Source organism: Musca domestica, unplaced genomic scaffold, assembly GCF_030504385.1.
Source record: "Musca domestica strain aabys unplaced genomic scaffold, Musca_domestica.polishedcontigs.V.1.1 4, whole genome shotgun sequence".
NCBI classification, from domain to species: domain Eukaryota; kingdom Metazoa; phylum Arthropoda; class Insecta; order Diptera; family Muscidae; genus Musca; species Musca domestica.
The window spans coordinates 11,841,431-11,863,145 of NW_026712328.1; the positions used below are offsets into that span (position 1 = coordinate 11,841,431).

A 21,715-nucleotide genomic window follows, 5' to 3' on the forward strand; every position below is an offset into this window, starting at 1 on the left:
ACCAATTGATTTGGCTAAAAAAATGTATTACAAATTACAAATATAAGAAAGTAGCACAGGTCCGAATATTTGTTGAATCGTCATTGAATTATACTATGATGAAAAAAATGGACTTTATGGAGTCTCCAATTTACAATTTAAATGACAAATAAAATTAGTTCCCATCTTACGGTAATGGGTGTTAAATAGTAATTATATTTGACTATTCTGAAATCAGTCTGCCCTCAATTATGAGGTGGATAAAACTATTTTTACTTATTTAAATCACGTGAATTTTTTTCAGTTTGACATGCTATGTTGTTCTGCTATATTTTTGATTTGGCCTCTATTTGTTATATTGGATTATAAGGGGTGAAGAAAGTTTTCAATGTAGGTCGATGTTTCGCAGTAGTGCCCATATAAAGGTAACATATTTCAAAGGATTTGACTAAAAATGTGTATTTAGGCGGTGAAAATCTCAAAAAAAAAAATTCAAAATATCTACAATTTTTAAAATTTTCTCCATGTAATAGTACCCCTAAAGTCTACCTTTTGGCGGACAAACAGACCGACATGGTAAGGGGGCCTTATGAGGACTCTAATGCACAATCTGAGGTGCTAATGGGTTTAAAAAAGTAATTAATTTGGCTATTCTTAAATCATTCAGCCCTCAATTATGAGGTGTACAAAATACAGTAAATTCCAAATTACTGCCCATTTAACTTAAAATTTAAAATTAATCGACCAGTACGTGAACACTTATAACAGTCATATTTGTGAATAATATATATATATATATATATATATATATATATATATATATATATATATATATATATATATATATATATATATATATATATATATATATATATATATATATATATATATATATATATATATATATATATATATACTAGCTGAACCCGGTGCGCTTCGCAACCCCTTTTGATTTTATATGCATTCAAAATTGTATTTACGAATATATGTTGGTTAAAAACAACAAATTTAAAAATTAAAAAAAAAATTGCACTACTTTAATGCGTAAATAAACAAAACCATTAGAAAAGCAGTAACATGACATACATACACGAAGGGTACATACTTCGTCGTAATAAGCGTATTTCAAATTAATTGTTGTGTTGTTTTTTATTGTTAGCCTAAGGCGTTGTGGGTCAAAAGTTCTTATTAAAATCATATCCCAATCTGATCCGATTTAAATATAATTTTAAAAAAAATTACTTTTACACCAAATTCCGCCACACTTTTCATATTTCATTGAAATTGGTGCGTCTAATATGTGAAATCGGCCGAGAATATATATATATATATATATATATATATATATATATATATATATATATATATATATATGCATATATCCAAATCTAAACTAATTACCAATTAATTTCTCACATTTATTATTGTAACTAAATTCCGTCACGCTTTCTGAATTTCATTGGTATCGGTCATATATATCATGTTTGGTGCATAACATGTAGGAAATCGCCCGAAATATATATGTTAGCTATACCCAAACCTCAACTGATGTCAATATAATTTGGCAATTTTTTTTCTGTATTGTGTTTGGTGCATTAAATATGTGAAATCGGCTGAGTATATATATGGGAGCTATAATCAAATCTGAGCGTATTTGAATATAATTTGTCAAATTTATTTTTGTACCAAATTTAGCCACTCATGCCGAATTTCATTGGAATCTGAAATACGTATCGTGTTTTGTGAATACAATACATGAAATTTTAATATAATTTGACTAATTTATTTTCTAATCAAAATCCCGTTACATTTCTTTGGAATCGAACATACTTATCGTGTATGGTGCATCAAATACATGAAATCGGTCGAAAATATTTATGGGAGCTATATCCAAATCTGAACCGATTTCAATTTAATTTGACAAATTCATATTGGGTCCCAATTCCGTTACTTATTTTAAATTTCATTACAATTGGAAATACATATCGTGTTTGGTCCACCAAATACATGAAATCGGCCGAAAATGTATATGGGAGCTATATCCAAATCTGAACCGATTTCAATATAATTTGAGAAATCAATTTTTTAGATAAAATCTATCACACCTTTCAAATTTCGTTGAAATTGGGTATACATAGCGCGTTTGGTGCATCAAATGCTTGAAATCGGCCGAAAATGTATATGGGAGCTATATACAAATCTGAACCGATTTCAATATAATTTGAAAAATTTATTTTCGGATTAATTCGGATTTCATTGGAATCGAACATTCATATTGTGTTTGAGGCATCAAATGAACGAAATCGGTCGAAAATATATATGGGAGCTATATCCAAATCTGAACCGATTACAATATAATTTGGCAAAATTATTTTTGTTCCAAATTCCGTTACGTATTCCAAATTTGGAGACTGTATCTTCAACCAATCAATAGATATGTGCATATAAAATCTAAATTTTTGGGAGGTACCTCCGATTCTGATGCTACATCTCCAGTTCCAAGTGGAACTTAAAAAATGTATATAGCCTATGTTACTTTCAGGCGATGTTGCAGTATATATGGAAATTTTCAGGAAAATCTATTCAGCGGTTTTCGAGTCCATAAATTACAAACAAACAAACAAACAAACATACAAACATTTTCCTCTTTTATATATATATATACTAGCTGGCCCGGTCCGCGTTGCCGGCCCGTAGTTTTTGTCTATTATGCATATATTCCCAAGCATAATTATTCACAGATATGACTGATATAAGTGTTCACGTACAGGTCGATTTAAAGTGTTTTAAAATACCTGTACCCATTTTTAACCAGTGGGCTTCAATATTTAAACCGTGGGCTTCAACTGTGTGGATGTGCTATACAAATCTATTAAAAAGTATATATCAATCTTATCGCCATATAAGGGATCAAATTAATTTTTAATATGGTAAAAATCGTAGCAAAATCTTCCTGTCAAATGAGCAGTAATTTGGAATTTGCTGTATTTTGTATACAACATAATTGAGGGCTGAATGATTTAAGAATAACCAAAGTTAATTACTTTTTTAAACCCATTAGCAACTTAGATTGTGCATTAGAGTCCTCATAAGTCCCCTTAACCATGTCAGTCTGTTTGTCCGCCAAAAGGTGGACTTGAGAGGGTATTATAACATGGATAAAAATTCTAAAATTTGTAGATATGTTGAAATTTTAGTGTAAGATTTTCACCCCCCTAATACGCATTATTAGCCAAATTCTTTGAAATGTGGTTAAATTAGGAGGTACCTTCTTTATATGGGCACTACTCCGAAACATCGACCTACATTGAAAACTTTCTTCTACCCCTTATAATCCAAGATGACAAATAGAGGCCAAATCAAAAATATAGCAGAACAATATAGCATGTCATAGCATTTCGCGTGATTTAAATAAGTAAAAATAGTTTTATCCACCTCATAATTGAGGGCAGAATGATAAGATGGGAATTAATTTTATTTGCCATTTAAATTGTAAGTTGGAGACCCCTTAAAGTCCATATTTTCATCATAGGATAATTCAATGATGATTAAACAAATATTCGGTCCCGTGCTACTTTCTTATATTTGTAATTTCTTCATGTTTCCACAATTTATTTCATATGGTTGCACATCCCAAATCTACGTTCCCAACCAATATTCTCTTGGGTGTTAAAAATTCAATAGAATACAAAATTTTCTTTTCTGACCACACATTAGATGTGAAAGTGGACTTGGGGATACTCCAATGTGGGGACTTTACTTAAATAAATTCCTATGTGGCAATTATCTGTATGATGGTTCCCTACCCCAGGGTGGCATAAATAAAATTTTTTAGCCAAATCAATTGATGAATTTGGTCAATACCAATATGGGCCCTACTCTGAAAATTTCAAATTTTATGCGAAGAGGTTATCTACCCCCTTAGAAACAAAAATGTCAAATAAGGGCCAAAAAATGAAAAAAGTGGCCGGCCAAGACCCCAAAAATAACTTAAATCATAGATGGTTATATAAATATGAAATCGGGTTGTTCCCTTATCCATGAGTTATGATCGATATAAAGACCTGCAAAAGTGATTTTAGGTATTTTGAATGTTTGGGAAGAATTTCTGGAAGGATATAAAACCTTTTCTTACTAAAAGTCCCATTCGCTCTACTATTTTGCACCTTTTATTTCAATATTGGTATATTACTTATTATTCTCCCAAAGAATTTTGCATTTTGAGCTCTCATTGGACGGATCATTGTCACGCTTTGAAATGAGCCCCATTAAGCTTTTTCGGTCATTTTTGTTTGTTTAAATGTGTTCGCATCTTTCAGCTAACCCACGATGTAGGCCCTGGAGTTGAAAGGTAGATGTCAGTTAACATCCTATTTCGCACTTATTTAATTTTTTTAGTGAAAAATTATTCTTTATTTTGTTCACAAAAAATCCACTGAATTCAATATGATAATACAAATTGAAAAAAAAAAATTGACAAAAAAAAAAGAATAACAAATTGAAAAAGTCTTCAACTTTTTCGCTGATTTTTTACAGCAACTGTTTTAAGATCCTTCCTTACAAAGTTTGTCAATAGAATGTACTATTACTTTAAAATTAGATTCCATTGAAAATGTTTTTTTGATTTTTGCAATGAGATCTCTTTTTCATGATTTTTCAGCGATTTAGAAAAAGTAATTATCTTTTAACTTTGGTGTGACCGCGTTAAATTATTTCGATATCATCTATTCCGTTTCGCCACCACATAATTCGCTACTACACTTCCATGTAACCCGCCATCAATTTCAGTTCTCAAGAAATCAAGTCAATTAAATAAATTGGTATAAATATTCGAATTCAAAAATAAAATATAAAAAAACCACTACAAATGTACATTAGAAAAAAGTAAGTCAAAATGGAAAAATATCATGCAAAATAAAACATTACTATTGTACATTTGAAAAGTCAAAATGAAAATGTTAATATATCACATTTTTACGCGATTTTTTTTGGATATTATCCTTTTCGGAGAGTAGACAACTCCGAATTCTTAGGTATCGTATAATATTTAGAAATGTACACCGGTTTAAGTATCTAATACCAATACCAGTTTGGATGCGTCCATTACATAAGATTTATCTTTAAATGATCATCTATACTACTATCTTTTGTAGAAAACAATGAAAAGCGTGTCCGCAAAATGTAGAAGGGAAAGAGGTAAAGCACATCTAAAAAAATAATTGTATAGGCTTTTTATATTCAATCGCGTTTCATATTATAAAAGCAATACTAGTGAAATCGGCTGGAGAATGCAGTTAAAGTCTTTACAATACCAAAATTTGCGGCGGCTACACTAAAATTACAAGTTTCAAATACCAAAATTGAAAAAATTCCATTGAAAATGTGACTGAAATCATTAAAGTACCGAATATTGGGAGGCACCTTCATATGAAGTCTACAGAAAAACATGAAAATATTAGAAATTAAAATATTAACATTAGAAAGTGTGACCAAAATCGTCAATATGCTATATGAAAACGAGAACAAATGCAGTCAATTGCTGTGTTAGATCGAGTTATGTCACAGTATCTAGAATCCGTTATGAACTCTAATTATCGAATTCTAAACAAATCGGTTGGAAATGTGACTTAAATCACCAAAATATCAAATATCAGGTCGTACCGTTATATCGATGTCGAGGAAAACGTGGACCCAAATTGCCTATTTACAAACTTGATCTGGAACTTGGAAGGAACGGTACATAGATGACTATTTAACGAGAATTCCCTCATTTTCCCTCATGCCTGTATTGACTAACTTACTTTATATGACTTTTTAAATTGGATATTAGTGCAACAAAGAGGATATATCAAAATATTTATTTTAAAATTTTAAATTTATAGTTTTATATAAGAAAAAAAGATTTTTAGGGTTCTTCTAAAATTTCACTAAAATCTCAGAGAATTATTAATGCATTAAAAAAGCGTACGATTCTCGATTTTGGTAAGAGCGCATTTATATCTTCCTACGCTTATTACTCAAGAGCGGCAGGACAGATTTCGACAACTCGCATCAATTCGGAATGACTTCGTGCGCAAAAAAGGATAATATCTTAAAAAATCACATAAAAAATGCGGCTATTTTTTACAGTTTGTGATATGTTTGTTGTTTGTTATCATAATTAATAATATAACGCAAGATCGGCTGGGCTGATTTAGACAATTCACATCAATTCGGAATGTTTTTTGACAAAAAAAAAGGAAAACCCCTATGTCAATAACATTACGAATGAAAACATTTTTTTTTATGTTCTGTAATTTTTTATATTGCATGAATCTTCTTCTTTTTGACTTACTATGTTGAGTTTTAAATTTTATAATATTTTTTTCTCGAATGCTGATTGAAAGAGTATAGAAAAATCAAATAAGTGTACAAGTCGATTGTAAATGAGACTTCGATTATAAATTACACCCTTTCTTAAATTATGGCCCTTTCACAATTCCAAAACCTGAGTGTAAATGAAAAACGAAAACCGACCGAATGGTTTGGCTGTTGATTAAATTTTGATTTTTTTTTTAAATATGTTCCTTACGTTCTCCTGAAACTAATCTAACTTAACCTAGTCGCAGCCACACAAATGTTCTTATATATTCTAATATTGAATGGAGAACTTGGTAGGCTGCTTGACATTTCATTCAAGTGGTTTTGTGCATCTACTGAGCGCATCGATATATATGCGTGTGGGTCATAGCCTTTATTATCTCACGCATTATCGTATGCGTCAGCGCACAAGATTTAGAATATTTATTGTTTATTGCTAGATATTCCCAGCACCTCAACCGCACTCAAAATTATGTACAAAGTATTTTGTACACTGAGCCTACATTGAGCATTGTTAAGGGATGTGCTCTACCTTCAAAAAAAGAGTAAAATTTATGCCAGTAAAAATGTGAATAAATATATTTTTTTTTGATATATAGTTTTTGTCACTTTTTTATATTGCATTATTTTTATTTTCAATTTGAAGTGTACATTTTGAACTTTTTTTCATTCTGACTGAACGAGTGTAGATTATGAAATTCGTAGTACAATACGATGGTAACATAGACTTCGATCCTAAATGATGTCCTTCCCAATTGCGGCGCTTTCAGTTGGAAAATGTGAGTAGAATTGGGATTTAGCATTCCAACATCCTACATTGAGTACTTATTATTCTACCTAATAAAATGGTAAGTTAGACTTCGATTGATGTGGCGCTTTCAGTTGGAAAATGTGGAAGAAATTGGATCTAGCATTCCAACATCCTACATCGAGTATTTATTATTCTACGTATGAAAAAAATATAAATTTAAATTCACTTCATATGGAAGATGCGACATAGATATACAAACCAACTAAAATGGCCGACACAGCTGTACTGGGCTTATATCGAGACGTGGACTTGCTTCTTTCGCGTGACAAATTTCCTTCGACCGAAAACCCAATATTCTAAAATACATTAGGACTGAAATCAATGATATAACAAATATGAACAATTACTAAAGTGAACTTTGACAATTTAATTAGTCTCTGCGACTGTTGCCCACATTTTGTTGCTTATAGACGCGTGGCTCATTGTTGTCATGTTTCTGATGCTCGTTCATCTAATATTCTATCCCCGTTATATCGAAGGCGAATGAAAAAAAGTTCAAAATGTACACTTCAAATTGAAAATAAAAATAATGCAATATAAAAAAGTGACAAAAACTATATATCAAAAAAATATATTTATTCACATTTTTACTGGCATAAATTTTACTCTTTTTTTGAAGGTAGAGCACATCCCTTAACAATGCTCAATGTAGGCTCAGTGTACAAAATACTTTGTACATAATTTTGAGTGCGGTTGAGGCGCTGGGAATATCTAGCAATAAACAATAAATATTCTAAATCTTGTGCGCTGACGCATACGATAATGCGTGAGATAATAAAGGCTATGACCCACACGCATATATATCGATGCGCTCAGTAGATGCACAAAACCACTTGAATGAAATGTCAAGCAGCCTACCAAGTTCTCCATTCAATATTAGAATATATAAGAACATTTGTGTGGCTGCGACTAGGTTAAGTTAGATTAGTTTCAGGAGAACGTAAGGAACATATTTTAAAAATAAAATCAAAATTGAATCAACAGCCAAACCATTCGGTCGGTTTTCGTTTTTCATTTACACTCAGGTTTTGGAATTGTGAAAGGGCCATAATTTAAGAAAAGGTGTAATTTATAATCGAAGTCTCATTTATAATCGACTTGTACACTTATTTGATTTTTCTATACTCTTTCAATCAGCATTCGAGAAAAAAATATTATAAAATTTAAAACTCAACATAGTAAGTCAAAAAGAAGAAGATTCATGCAATATAAAAAATTACAGAACATAAAAAAAAATGTTTTCATTCGTAATGTTATTGACATAGGGGTTTTCCTTTTTTTTTTGTCAAAAAACATTCCGAATTGATGTGAATTGTCTAAATCAGCCCAGCCGATCTTGCGTTATATTATTAATTATGATAACAAACAACAAACATATCACAAACTGTAAAAAATAGCCGCATTTTTTATGTGATTTTTTAAGATATTATCCTTTTTTGCGCACGAAGTCATTCCGAATTGATGCGAGTTGTCGAAATCTGTCCTGCCGCTCTTGAGTAATAAGCGTAGGAAGATATAAATGCGCTCTTACCAAAATCGAGAATCGTACGCTTTTTTAATGCATTAATAATTCTCTGAGATTTTAGTGAAATTTTAGAAGAACCCTAAAAATCTTTTTTTCTTATATAAAACTATAAATTTAAAATTTTAAAATAAATATTTTGATATATCCTCTTTGTTGCACTAATATCCAATTTAAAAAGTCATGTAAAGTAAGTTAGTCAATACAGGCATGAGGGAAAATGAGGGAATTCTCGTTAAATAGTCATCTATGTACCGTTCCTTCCAAGTTCCAGATCAAGTTTGTAAATAGGCAATTTGGGTCCACGTTTTCCTCGACATCGATATAACGGTACGACCTGATATTTGATATTTTGGTGATTTAAGTCACATTTCCAACCGATTTGTTTAGAATTCGATAATTAGAGTTCATAACGGATTCTAGATACTGTGACATAACTCGATCTAACACAGCAATTGACTGCATTTGTTCTCGTTTTCATATAGCATATTGACGATTTTGGTCACACTTTCTAATGTTAATATTTTAATTTCTAATGTTTTCATGTTTTTCTGTAGACTTCATATGAAGGTGCCTCCCAATATTCGGTACTTTAATGATTTCAGTCACATTTTCAATGGAATTTTTTCAATTTTGGTATTTGAAACTTGTAATTTTAGTGTAGCCGCCGCAAATTTTGGTATTGTAAAGACTTTAACTGCATTTTCCAGCCGATTTCACTAGCATTGCTTTTATAATATGAAACGCGATTGAATATAAAAAGCCCATACAATTTTTTTTTTTAGATGTGCTTTACCTCTTTCCTTTCTACATTTTGCGGACACGCTTTTCATTGTTTTCTACAAAAGATAATAGTATAGATGATCATTTAAAGATAAATCTTATGTAATGGACGCATCCAAACTGGTATTGGTATTAGATACTTAAACCGGTGTATATTTCTAAATATTAAACGATACCTAAGAAGGAACTTAGAACTTGGTATTGGGCCTCAGAAATCTTTTAGCTGGATTCAAATAATTCTGGTATATAAAGCGCAAACCGACTTTCGGAAGTTTTAAAAAATCGGTATTTCTTTCGGCTTTACAAGAATTTATATAACATTTCCACTCAATTATTTTTAAAGAAACGTATTATCCCTAAATATTTCGTCACCACTTTACTTCACATTTTCAAATATTGTTGCAATTAATCTGGATACATCTTTCAAAGTGTTTAAAACATATGTAACAATTATCATAAAATTAGAAAACATTTGTTAGTCATTCTTGGGTAAAGGATTATTTGGGTATACATTATCACGATTCTAAGTATTAAAAATACTACCATTAATTGCTTCTTTAAGTTAACGTGGTGTTAGTAATCCCACCTGATGCCGCCACTTAAGCCAAATCCGCGTAGGCGGTTCAATGAAAAAACACATTTCAAAAAGTTTAAATGTTCATTGAATTATATATTATTAATATTTTTACTTGTATTTGTGTATGTTTTCAACAAATATTTAAATTGTAAAAGTTAAATATAAAAAGTAATTGGGTTATAGGTGTTAGATACATTTAAGAAACAAACTTAGAAATACACGCTGTCTTGAAATGTAATTACAATCACTTCAGAATAGTAGTGGTGATGCAAGATTTGGAGAGGTGTATATTTATTCGGACACATACATGCTTTCTAAAATTGATTCAGGCCTCTGTCTCAGCAGCGCATACTGCAAATTTATAATTTGTGAAAAGAAAAAAAGAGAAAAAATGTTAGCAACAAGAACTTAAGACTGTAGCATGTGTAATGCACTTAAGAAATTTGTTTTTACGAATATGAAGATGCATATGTTTGTATGTTATTAATGAAAGAGCGAAAAGAAAATGAAGCAAATAATCGATTTTTAAAAATAAAAAAAGCTGTCTAATGTATACATATATACTTTGGATTTTAACGCATTTCGATAAATATGAATGGATGAATTATGTATGTATACATTTTGGTTTGTTGCTCTCTATGTCCATATAAGAAGTTACCGCCATCAACATGATTATTGTCATCATCATAACATGATATGGAATATCAAATATATATATGAAGATTTAAGTTACATTTTTCCTATATGCAACGGTTACTCCCAATAGTCGGTATTTTAATGATTTTAACCACATTTTGACACAGAATTGTTTCAAATTTTGTGTTTGAAACTAGCAACCCCTGTGTTGTTTCAACGGTACCGCCCACCTTATAAAGACTTTAATTTCATCCTCCAATCCATTCTACTGACATTTGTAGTTTAAAATCCTTATTGTTAGAATATTGAAAGGGTTGCTTAAATTTATGTTGGAGGGTGTTAATAGTTCGCCTCGTTTTATTACTTGATATTGTGGTGAGCCTGCGAAAGCTAATGAACTGCAAGAAAACTATAAAAACAAAACGACCAATTTACGATTGTCAAGAACGATAACATATATAATTGTAAAGAAACATGAATTTGAATGAATCAGAAACATCGAATGAGTCTGTCTCATTCTATTGGCTGTGAATTATCAATGTTCCTTATTTCAGACTTGCGTTGTAATTTCAGTTTCGTGTGTGCAAGTTGCAATAAATGCTCTGTTCCAGAACCTACGAGTATCTATAGGTTTAGTATTTTTTTCGATATCATAGTCGTTTATCACAGTAAAAAAATTTAAATTTTTGCAGTTCTGGAACAGAGCAAAAATATACCAAAAAGTGTTTAATAGTAACACATCATCATACTTATATATTGATGATAGTGACATATCTATGATTAACTGTTTTTTTCGTTTATTCTTCGTAAAATGCGGAATATCGAATCTATTCTCATCATTCGATATTCTGCATTTTACGCATACACATTTCTTTTTCGCAAAAAGGTATTCCTCCCCCTTAGAATTAAAATTGCAAATTCCAACCATTTATTCCGTGGGATTCTAAGCCCTACAAAATAATTTATGTCAGGTTGTATATGTGGATTATATGAAAATGCTCGTTCCTTTCCCTAAATGAACCTAAAATGTTTTAATGCTGACTATATTTGCCGAAAATATGACCATAACATGTACAATATCTAAAATTATACGAGGGTATTACATAGGAGCAATATCAAAACATAAGTAAAAATAATGAATTTTTAAATTATTCTTTCATTTATTTCAAAAAAATAGTCGGGCTTAATTCCGTAGGTTTTTTTTAGAAAAACAAACTGTAGTTGTTAATGGGAGAAAATGACCATGAGTGCCAAGGGGTTACGCGGGGAAGACGCTTTTCGTGAAAAGCCGGCCCGTAGTTTTTGTCTATTATGCATATTTGTCAAAGCATAATTATTCACACATATGACTGTTATAAGTGTTCACGTACTGGTCGATTAATTTTTAATTTTAAGTCAAATGAGCAGTAATTTGGAATTTACTGTATTTTGTACACCTCATAATTGAGGGCTGAATGATTTAAGAATAGCCAAAGTTAATTACTTTTTTAAACCAATTAGCACCTCAGATTGTGCATTAGAGTCCTCATAAGGCCCCCTAACCATGTCGGTCTGTTTGTCCGCCAAAAGGTGGACTTGAGGGGGTACTATTACATGGAGAAAATTTTAAAAATTGTAGATATTTTGAAATTTTTGTGTAAGATTTTTACCCCCCAAATACACATTTTTAGTCAAATCCTTTGAAATATGGTAAAATCTCCTGATTTATACCTTATTACCTTATATGGACAATACTGCGAAACATCGACCTACATTGAAAACTTTCTTCACCCCTTATAATCCAATATAATAAATAGAGGCCTAATCAAAAACATAGCAGAACAACATAGCATGTCAAACTGAAAAAAATGCACGTGATTTAAATAAGTAAAAATAGTTTTATCCACCTCATAATTGAGGGCAGACTGATTTCAGAATAGTCAAATATAATTACTATTTTACACCCATTACCGTAAGATGGGAACTAATTTTATTTGTCATTTAAATTGTAAATTGGAAACTCCATAAAGTCCATATTTTTCATCATAGTATAATTCAATGACGATTCAACAAATATTCGGCCCTGTGCTACTTTCTTATATTTGTAATTTGTTCATGTTTTCACAATTTATTTCATATAGATGTACATCCCAAATCTACGTTCCCAACCAATATTCTCTTAGGGTTTACAAATTCAATAGAATACAACATTTTCTTTTCTGACCACACATTGGATGTGAAAGTGGCAATTACCTGTATGATGTTTCCTTACCCCAGGGTAGCATAAATACATTTTTTAGCCAAATCAATTGATGAATTTAATTGACTTGATTTCTTGAGAATTGAAATTGATGGCGAGTTACATGGAAGTGTAGTACCGAATTATGTGGTGGGGAAACGGAATAGATGATATCGAAATAATTTAACGCGATCACACCAAAGTTAAAAGATAATTACTTTTTCAAAATCGCTAAAAAATCACGAAAAAGAGATCTCATTGCAAAAATTCTCAAATCGGCAAATCTATATTTGTAAGTTGTGTTAGTTACTACGCTTATAACTCAAGATCCGCTGATCTGATTTTAACGATTCATACAAATTCGGAATTGTCTCTTTTCCGAAAAGGATAATATTCAAAAAAATCGCGTAAAAATGTGATATATTAACATTTTCATTTTGACTTTTGAAATGTACAATAGTAATGTTTTATTTTGCACGATTTTTTTCCATTTTGACTTACTTTTTTCTAATGTACATTTGTAGTGTTTTTTTATATTTTTTTCCAATTCGAATATTAATACCAATTTATTTAATTGACTTGATTTCTTGAGAACTGAAATTGATGGCGGGTTGCATGGAATTCAGTCAGATGATATCGAAATAACTTAACGCAGTTAGACCAAAGTTAAAAGATAATTACTTTTTCAAAATCTCTAAAAAAACACGAAAAAAGAGATCTCATGGCAAAAATTCTCAAATCGGGAAAAATCGAAAAAAAAATTCAATGGAAATTGACTAGATATGGAAATAATCCATCCAATGAGAACTTAAAATGCAAAATTCATTGGGACTGCAACCAGTGAAATACCGAATGTTATATGCGAACTATACAAAATAGTGGAGCAAATTGAAAATTTAGAAAGAAAAGGATTCATATCCTCGGGAAATTCTTCCGATACCTTAAAAGTAACCTTAACTCCCATGTAACGTTATGCGGTGACTATGCGCTATAATCAGTAATTACACTGCGGGAAATTACACTTGGAAAATTGTTTGGTTGGTACATAAAAATCCCAAAAAGGGGTTTCGGATCAAACGTTTTTAGGGTCCATTTTATATAGCTTAACCAAACACAAAGGGTCGGCCTAAATTGATGTAGTCCCTCAAATGATTGGTAATTTAAATGTTGGTAATTTGAGATTTTAGGAAGAACAACACATTTTTTCAAATAATTATAAGAATAGGACAATGCTTTGGTATAACCCTTATATGTGGACCTATTTCTTTCATATTACAATAATCCGCCCAATGAGAACTCAAAATGCAATTCATTGGAACGGCAATCAGTGAAATACCGAATATAAAGGGTACAAAATGGTAGAGCGAATTGGACATTTAGGAAAAAAAGAAAAAAACTTCCTAAACTTTCAAGATATCTTAAATCGCTTTTGCAGGTCATGATATATGACCCCCGGATAAGGGTACAATCCTTTTTCAAGTATAGTTTACATTTTAACCATATTTTACTCATACGCATTTTAGCAAAAGTTGGTAATTTGAGAAGAAACCATCCTCGCAAAAAATTATCACGTTTTGGCATAACCATCATATAATTTAAGCTATATTATATGCTCTTGATCACATTCATCAAATGATTTGGCTAAAAAAATGTATTTAGGCTACTCTGGGGTGGGGAATCGTCTTACAGATAATTGTCCACATAGGAATTTATTTGAGTATAGTTCCCACATTAGTGTACCCGCAAATCCACTTTCCTAACCAAGGTTTGGTCAGAAAAGAAAATTTGGTATACTATTGAATTTTTAACTATCAAGAGAATATTGGTTGGGAACGTAGATGTGGGATGTACGTCTACATGCCATAAACTCCGAAATATCAAATTGTGGCAGAAACATGAAAAAATTACGAATATTATTTTTTTGGATCGTTATTGAATTATACTATGAAGAAAAATATGGACTTTATGGGTTCTCCAACGCACAATTTTAATGACAAAAATAAATTAATTCCTATATTACGGTAATGAGTGTAAAATACCAATTATCTTTGACTATTTTGAAATCATTCAGATCAGTGTTCTATAATGCTTTAAAAATATGCATTAAAAACTAAAAGTAGGGGCCGGCAACGCGGACCGGGCCAGCTAGTATATAAAATAAAAGTACATTCTATTGACAAACTTTGTAAGGATCTTTAAACAGTTGCTGTAAAAAATCAGTTATTCTTCTTTTGTCAATTTTTTTCAATTTGTATTATCATATTGAATTCAGTGGATTTTTTGTGAACAAAATAAAGTATAATTTGTTACTATATACAATTTTTCACCAAAAAATGAAATAAGTGCGAAATACGATATTAACTGACATCTACCTTTCAACTCCAGGGCCTACATCGTGCTTCAGCTGAAAGATGCGCACACATTTAAACATTTAAACGATTGGGCTCATTTCAAAGCGTGGACCTACTTCTTTCATGTGACAATAATCCGTCCAATGAGAGCTCAAAATGCAAAATTTTTTGGGTGTACAATCAGTAAAATACCTAATATAAAGGGTGCTAAATAGAAGAGCGAATGGGACTTTTAGTAAGAAAAGGATTTCTATCCTTCCAGAAGTTCTTCCCGAACATATAAGATACGTTAAATCGCTTTTGCAGGTCATGATATCGATCATATATAACCATTGTATGATTTACGCTATTTTTGGTGTTTTCGCCACTTTCTTTTATTTTTGGCCCTTATTAGGCATCTTTGTTTCTAAGGGGGTAGAGAACCTCTTCGCATACAATTTTCGGAGTAGGGCCTATATTGGTCTTGACCACATTCATCGATTGATTTGGCTAAAACAATGTATTTATGCTACCCTGAGGTAAGGAACCATCATACATATAATTGCCACTTTCACCTCCAATGTGTGATCAGAAAAGAACATTTTGTATTCTATTGAATTTGTAACCCCCAAGAGAATATTGGTTGGGAACGTAGATTTAGGATGTACATCTATATGAAATAAATTGTGAAAACATGAACAAATTACAAATATAAGAAAGTAGCACAGGTCCGAATATTTGTTGAATCGTCATTGAATTATACTATGATGAAAAATATGGACTTTATGGAGTCTCCAATTTACAATTTAAATGACAAATAAAATTAGTTCCCATCTTACGGTAATGGGTGTAAAATAGTAATTATATTTGACTATTCTGAAATCAGTCTGCCCTCAATTATGAGGTGGATAAAACTATTTTTACTTATTTAAATCACGTGCATTTTTTTTTCAGTTTGGCATGCTATGTTGTTCTGCTATGTTTTCGATTTGGCCTCTATTTGTTATATTGGATTATAAGGGGTGAAGAAAGTTTTCAATGTAGGTCGATGTTTCGCAGTATTGCCCATATAAGGTAAAAAGGTATAAATCAGGAGATTTTACCATATTTCAAAGGATTTGACTACAAATGTGTATTTGGGGGGTAAAAATCTTACACAAAAATTTCAAAATATCTACAATTTTTAAAATGTTCTCCATGTAATAGTACCCCCTCAACTCCACCTTTTGGCGGACAAACCGACATGGTTAGGGGGCCTTATGAGGACTCTAATGCACAATCTGAGGTGCTAATGGGTTTAAAAAAGTAATTAACTTGGCTATTCTTAAATCATTCAGCCCTCAATTATGAGGTGTACAAAATACAGTAAATTCCAAATTACTGCTCATTTGACTTAAAATTAAAAATTAATCGACCAGTACGTGAACACTTATAACAGTCATATTTGTGAATAATTATGCTTTGACAAATATGCGTAATAGACAAAAACTACGGGCCGGCAACGCGGCCCGTATATATATATATATATATATATATATATATATATATATATATATATATATATATATATATATACATATATATACATACTAGCTGGCCCGGTCCGCGTTGCCGGCCCGTAATTTTACTCTTCAATGCTATTATATCATCCACCTTGGATAGGAGGGTATATTAACTTTTCATTCCATTTGTAACATCACTAATTATGAAATATATAAATATGCATATATATTCATAATCAGCATAAAACTCTAAGTCGATTTGTCCGTCTGTATGTCAGTTTGTTTAAATTACGATACAGCCCACATTATTTGACGTATAGCGTCAAAATTTAGCTGAAAAATTTGTATAGGATGGTTGGTATTGAAAATGATCTATCGGTTCACGTTTTGGTATAGTCCCCATATAACGATATCTCTACAAATTCGGTATTTTGTTGATTTTTGGCACATTTCTTCTCGGATTTGTCTAACACATACAACGATACCTACCTATATTGGGTATGTTGATAATCCACACATTTACTCGTATAATTGTTTCAAATTTTGGTATTTTAGAAGGAGACAATCCTTGAAGTATAAAATTGTCCACAGAGTTTCCCGTTTTGGTATGACCCCATATAACGGCCTCATTCACTTTATGGTTTTTTGATAAGTTAACTGCATTATCCAAACAGTCTTACTGGTATATGAAGTTTAAAGTGAAACACGCTTGAATTTAGATAATTTTATATAAAAATTTGTCCTTTTCCCTCAGATGGACGATAGTAATAATTCTGCCCGGCCGAACTTAATTTTTTTTTTACTTATCTTTAAAGTAATATGAATTATTTTTCATTGAAATTGCGCGTTGGAGACCCCATAATTTCCATATATTTTATCATAGTATAATTCAAAGACGATTAAACAAATGTCCGGTTCTTCAAATCTTATGATAGTTATACAAAACGTGATCAGTTTTTGCATGGATGGTTTCTTCCCAAATTACCAACATTTGCCGAAAATAGTATGAAAATATGGTTAAAATATAAAATATACTTGAAATCGGTTTGTATCCTTATCCGGGGGTTATGGCCCATATCATGAACTGCAAAAGTGATTTAAGGTATCGTGAACGTTTAGGAAGAATTTCTGAAAGAATAGAAATCCTTTTCTCTTTATATTCGGTATTTCACTGATTGCAGTCCCAATGAATTTTGCATATTGAGTTCTCATTGGACGGATTATTGTCATGTGATAAAAGTAGGTAGGTCCACCTGTTGAAATGAGCCCCATAACGTGTTGTCGGTTATTTTTGTTTATTTAAATGTGTTCGTATCTTCCAGCTGAAGCACGATGTAGATCCTGGAGTTGAAAGCTAAATGCCAAATTTATTTCATTTTTGATATTATTCATTCAGAATTCAAAACAATAAAAAATGTACATTTCTATATAGTTTTTAAATTGAAAAAAATTCACGCCAAAAGGATTTTTTCTTTTATATTTTTATTGGCATATTTTGCGCAATTTTTTTTTGAAAGATTCCATTCCGGAGTTGTATGAATTGTGAAAATCCGTCAAAACGTTCTTGAGCTATAAGCATAGTAACTAATAAACAAATTGAAAAAAATCTTCAACTTGTTCGTTGGTTTTTTACAGCCAATATTTAAAGGTCCTTACGAAGTTTGGTCCTTATTATTATTTTGAAATTTGATTCCATTGAAAAAATGTTCTCAGTTTTTCCCTGCAAAAAGTGCACAATGCACTTTTTTTGATTTTTAGTAATTTTGATTTGACCACGTTAAATTATTTTGACATCATCTATTCAGTTCCGCCACTCCATAATTTTCGTCGCTTTCTACTACCCAAAAAGACTACACATCATATTAGAATTCAAAAAAAAAAAACACTACAAATGTACATTCCGAAATAGTAAGTCAAAATGAAAAAAAACAAAATGAAAATTTTTAAATTTCAAATTTTTACGCGATTTTTTTGGATTTTATCCTTTTCTGCCAAGAGACAATTCCGAATTTGTGTAAATCGTTCAAATCAGATCAGCGGGTCTTGAGTCATAAGCGTAGTAACTAACACAACTTCCTTATATATATATACTAGCTGGCCCGGTCCGCGTTGCCGGCCCGTAGTTTTTGTCTATTATGCATATTTTCCCAAGCATAATTATTCACTGATATGACTGATATAAGTGTTCACGTACTGGTCGATTAAAAGTGTTTTGAAATACCTGTGCCTATATTTAAGCCGTGGGCTTTCATATTTAAACCAAGGGCTTCAAATGTGTGGATGTACAAATCTATTAAAAAGTATATATTAATCGTATCCCCATGTAAGGGATTAAATTAATTTTTAGTATGGTAAAAATCGTAGCAAAATTTTCCAGTCAAATGAGCAATAATTTGGAATTTACTGTATTTTCTACACCTCATAACTGAGGGCCGAATGATTTAAGAATAGCCAAAGTTAATTACTTTTTTAAACCCAGTAACACCTTACATTGTGCATTAGAGTCCTCATAAGTCACACTAACCATGTCTGTCTGTTTGTCCACCAAAAGGTGAACTTGAGGGGGTACTATTACATGGAGAAAATTCTAAAATTTTGTAGATATCTTGAAATGTTTGTGTAAGATTTTCACCCCGCAAATACACATTTTTAGCCAAATCCTTAGAAATATGGTAAAATCAGGAGGTACCTTTATATGGGCACTACTCCGACCTACATTGAAAACTTTCTTCTACCTCTTATAATCCAAGATGACAAATAGAGGCCAAATTAAAAATATAGCGGAACAGCATAGCATGTCAAACTGAAAAATTCGAGTGATTTAAATAAGTAAAAATAGTTTTATCCACCTCATAAATGAGGACGGAATGATTTCAGAATAGTCAAATATAATTACTATTTTACACCCATTACCGTAAGATGGGAATTAATTTTATTTGCCATTTAAATTGTAAGTTGGAGACCCCATAAAGACCATATTTTTCATCATAGTATAATTCAGTGACGACTCAACAAATATTTGGTCCCGTGCTACTTTCTTATATTTGTAATTTGTTCATGTTTTCACAAATTATTTCATATAGATCTACATCCCAAATATACGTTCCTAACCAATATTCTCCTGGGGGTCACAAATTCAATAGAATACAATATTTTCTTTTCTGACCACACATTAGATGTGAAAGTGGACTTGGGGATACTCCAATATGGGGACTTTACTTAAATAAATTCCTATGTGGCACTCTGTATGATGGTTCCCCACCCCAGGGTAGCATAAATACAATTTTTTAGCCAAATCAATTGATGAATGTGGTCAAGACAAATATTGACCTTATTCTGAAAATTTCAAATTTTATGCGAAGAGGTTCTCAACCCCTTAGAAACAAAGATGCCAAATAAGGGCCAAACAAAGAAAAAAGTGGCCAAGACCCCAAAAATATCTTAAATCATACGGAGGTTATATAAATATGGGTTAAATAGGGTTGTACCCTTATCCGAGAATTATGATCGATATCATGACCTGCAAAAGCGATTTAAGGTATATTGAATGTTTGGAAAGGATAGAAATCCTTTTCTTACTAAAAGTCCCATTCGCTCTACTATTTTGCACCCTTTATATTTGGTATTTTACTGATTGCACTCCCAAAGAATTTTGCATTTTGAGCTCTCATTGGACGGATTATTGTCACATGAAAGAAGTAGGTCCAGGCTTTGAAATGAGCCCCATTAGGTTTTTTTCGGTCATTTTTGTTTGTTTAAATGTGTTCGCATCTTCCAGCTGAAAAACGGTGTAGGCCCTGGAGTTGAAATACAGTTTACATAGTATTTCGCACTTATTTAATTTTTTGGTAAAAATTATATAGATTGAAAAATTATTCTTTATTTTGTTCACAAAAAATTCCATTGAATTCAATAAGATAATACAAATTGAAAAAATCTTCAACTTGTTCACTGATTTTTTACAGCAAATGTTTAAAGATCCTTGTAAAGATTGTCAATAGAATGTACTATTATTTTTAAATTCGATTCCAATGATTTTTTTAGATTTTTTTCCGATTTGAGAATTTTTGCAATGAGATCTCTTTTTTGTCATTTTTTAGCGATTTTGAAAAAGTAATTATCTTTAACTTTGGTGTGACCTCGTTCAATTATTTCGATATTCCATTTCGCCACCACATAATTCGGCACTACACTTCCATGTAACCCGCCATCAATATCAGTTCTCAAGAAATCAAGTCAATTAATTCAAAATAAAAATTCAAAAATAAAATATAAAAAACACTACAAATGTACATTAGAAAAAAGTAAGTCAAAATGGAAAAAAAAATCATGCAAAATAAAACATTACTATTGTACATTTCAAAAGTCAAAATGAAAATGTTAATATATCACATTTTTACGTGATTTTTTTGGATATTATCCTTTTCGGAGAGGAGACAATTCCGAATTTGTGTGAATCGTTAAAATCAGTCCAGCGATTCTTAAGTTATAAGCGTAGTAACTAACACAACTTTCTTTTATATATATAAATATATATATATATATATATATATATATATATATATATATATATATATATATATATATATATATATATGTATGTATATATATATATATATATATATATATATATATATATATATATATATATATATATATATATATATATATATATATATATATATATATATATATATGTATATATATATATATATATATATATATACTAGCTGGCCCGGTCCGCGTTGCCGGCCCGTAGTTTTTGTTTATTATGCATATATGTCAAAACACAATTATTCTCAGATATGACTGATATAAGTGTTCGCGTACTGGTCGATTAAAAGTGTTTTAAATATTTAAACCGTGGGCTTCAAAGGTGTGGATGTGCTATACAAACCTATTAAAAAGTATATATCAATCTTATCCCCATGTAAGGGATCAAATTAATTTTTAGTATAGTAAAAATCGTAGCAAAATTTTGCAGTCAAATGAGCAAT

The 21,715-nt window shown here is 30.9% G+C and overlaps 1 protein-coding gene across 6 annotated transcripts in view; it reads right to left on the reverse strand.

Annotated features, from left to right (window-relative positions):
* The window catches only part of LOC101891721 (uncharacterized protein CG45078), a 56,153-nt gene that overhangs the window by 13,616 nt on the left and 20,822 nt on the right, over nucleotides 1-21,715 (reverse strand). For 2 of the 6 annotated variants that reach the window (XM_059126908.1, XM_059126909.1), the window contains one exon: nucleotides 10,105-10,383. The exons of the other annotated variants lie outside the window; for them this stretch is intronic. In XM_059126908.1, the coding sequence (XP_058982891.1) occupies nucleotides 10,358-10,383 (26 nt within the window). In that variant the 3' untranslated portion in view covers nucleotides 10,105-10,357. Of the gene's footprint in view, nucleotides 1-10,104; nucleotides 10,384-21,715 lie in introns of those variants that run through there. 6 annotated transcript variants of the gene reach the window in all.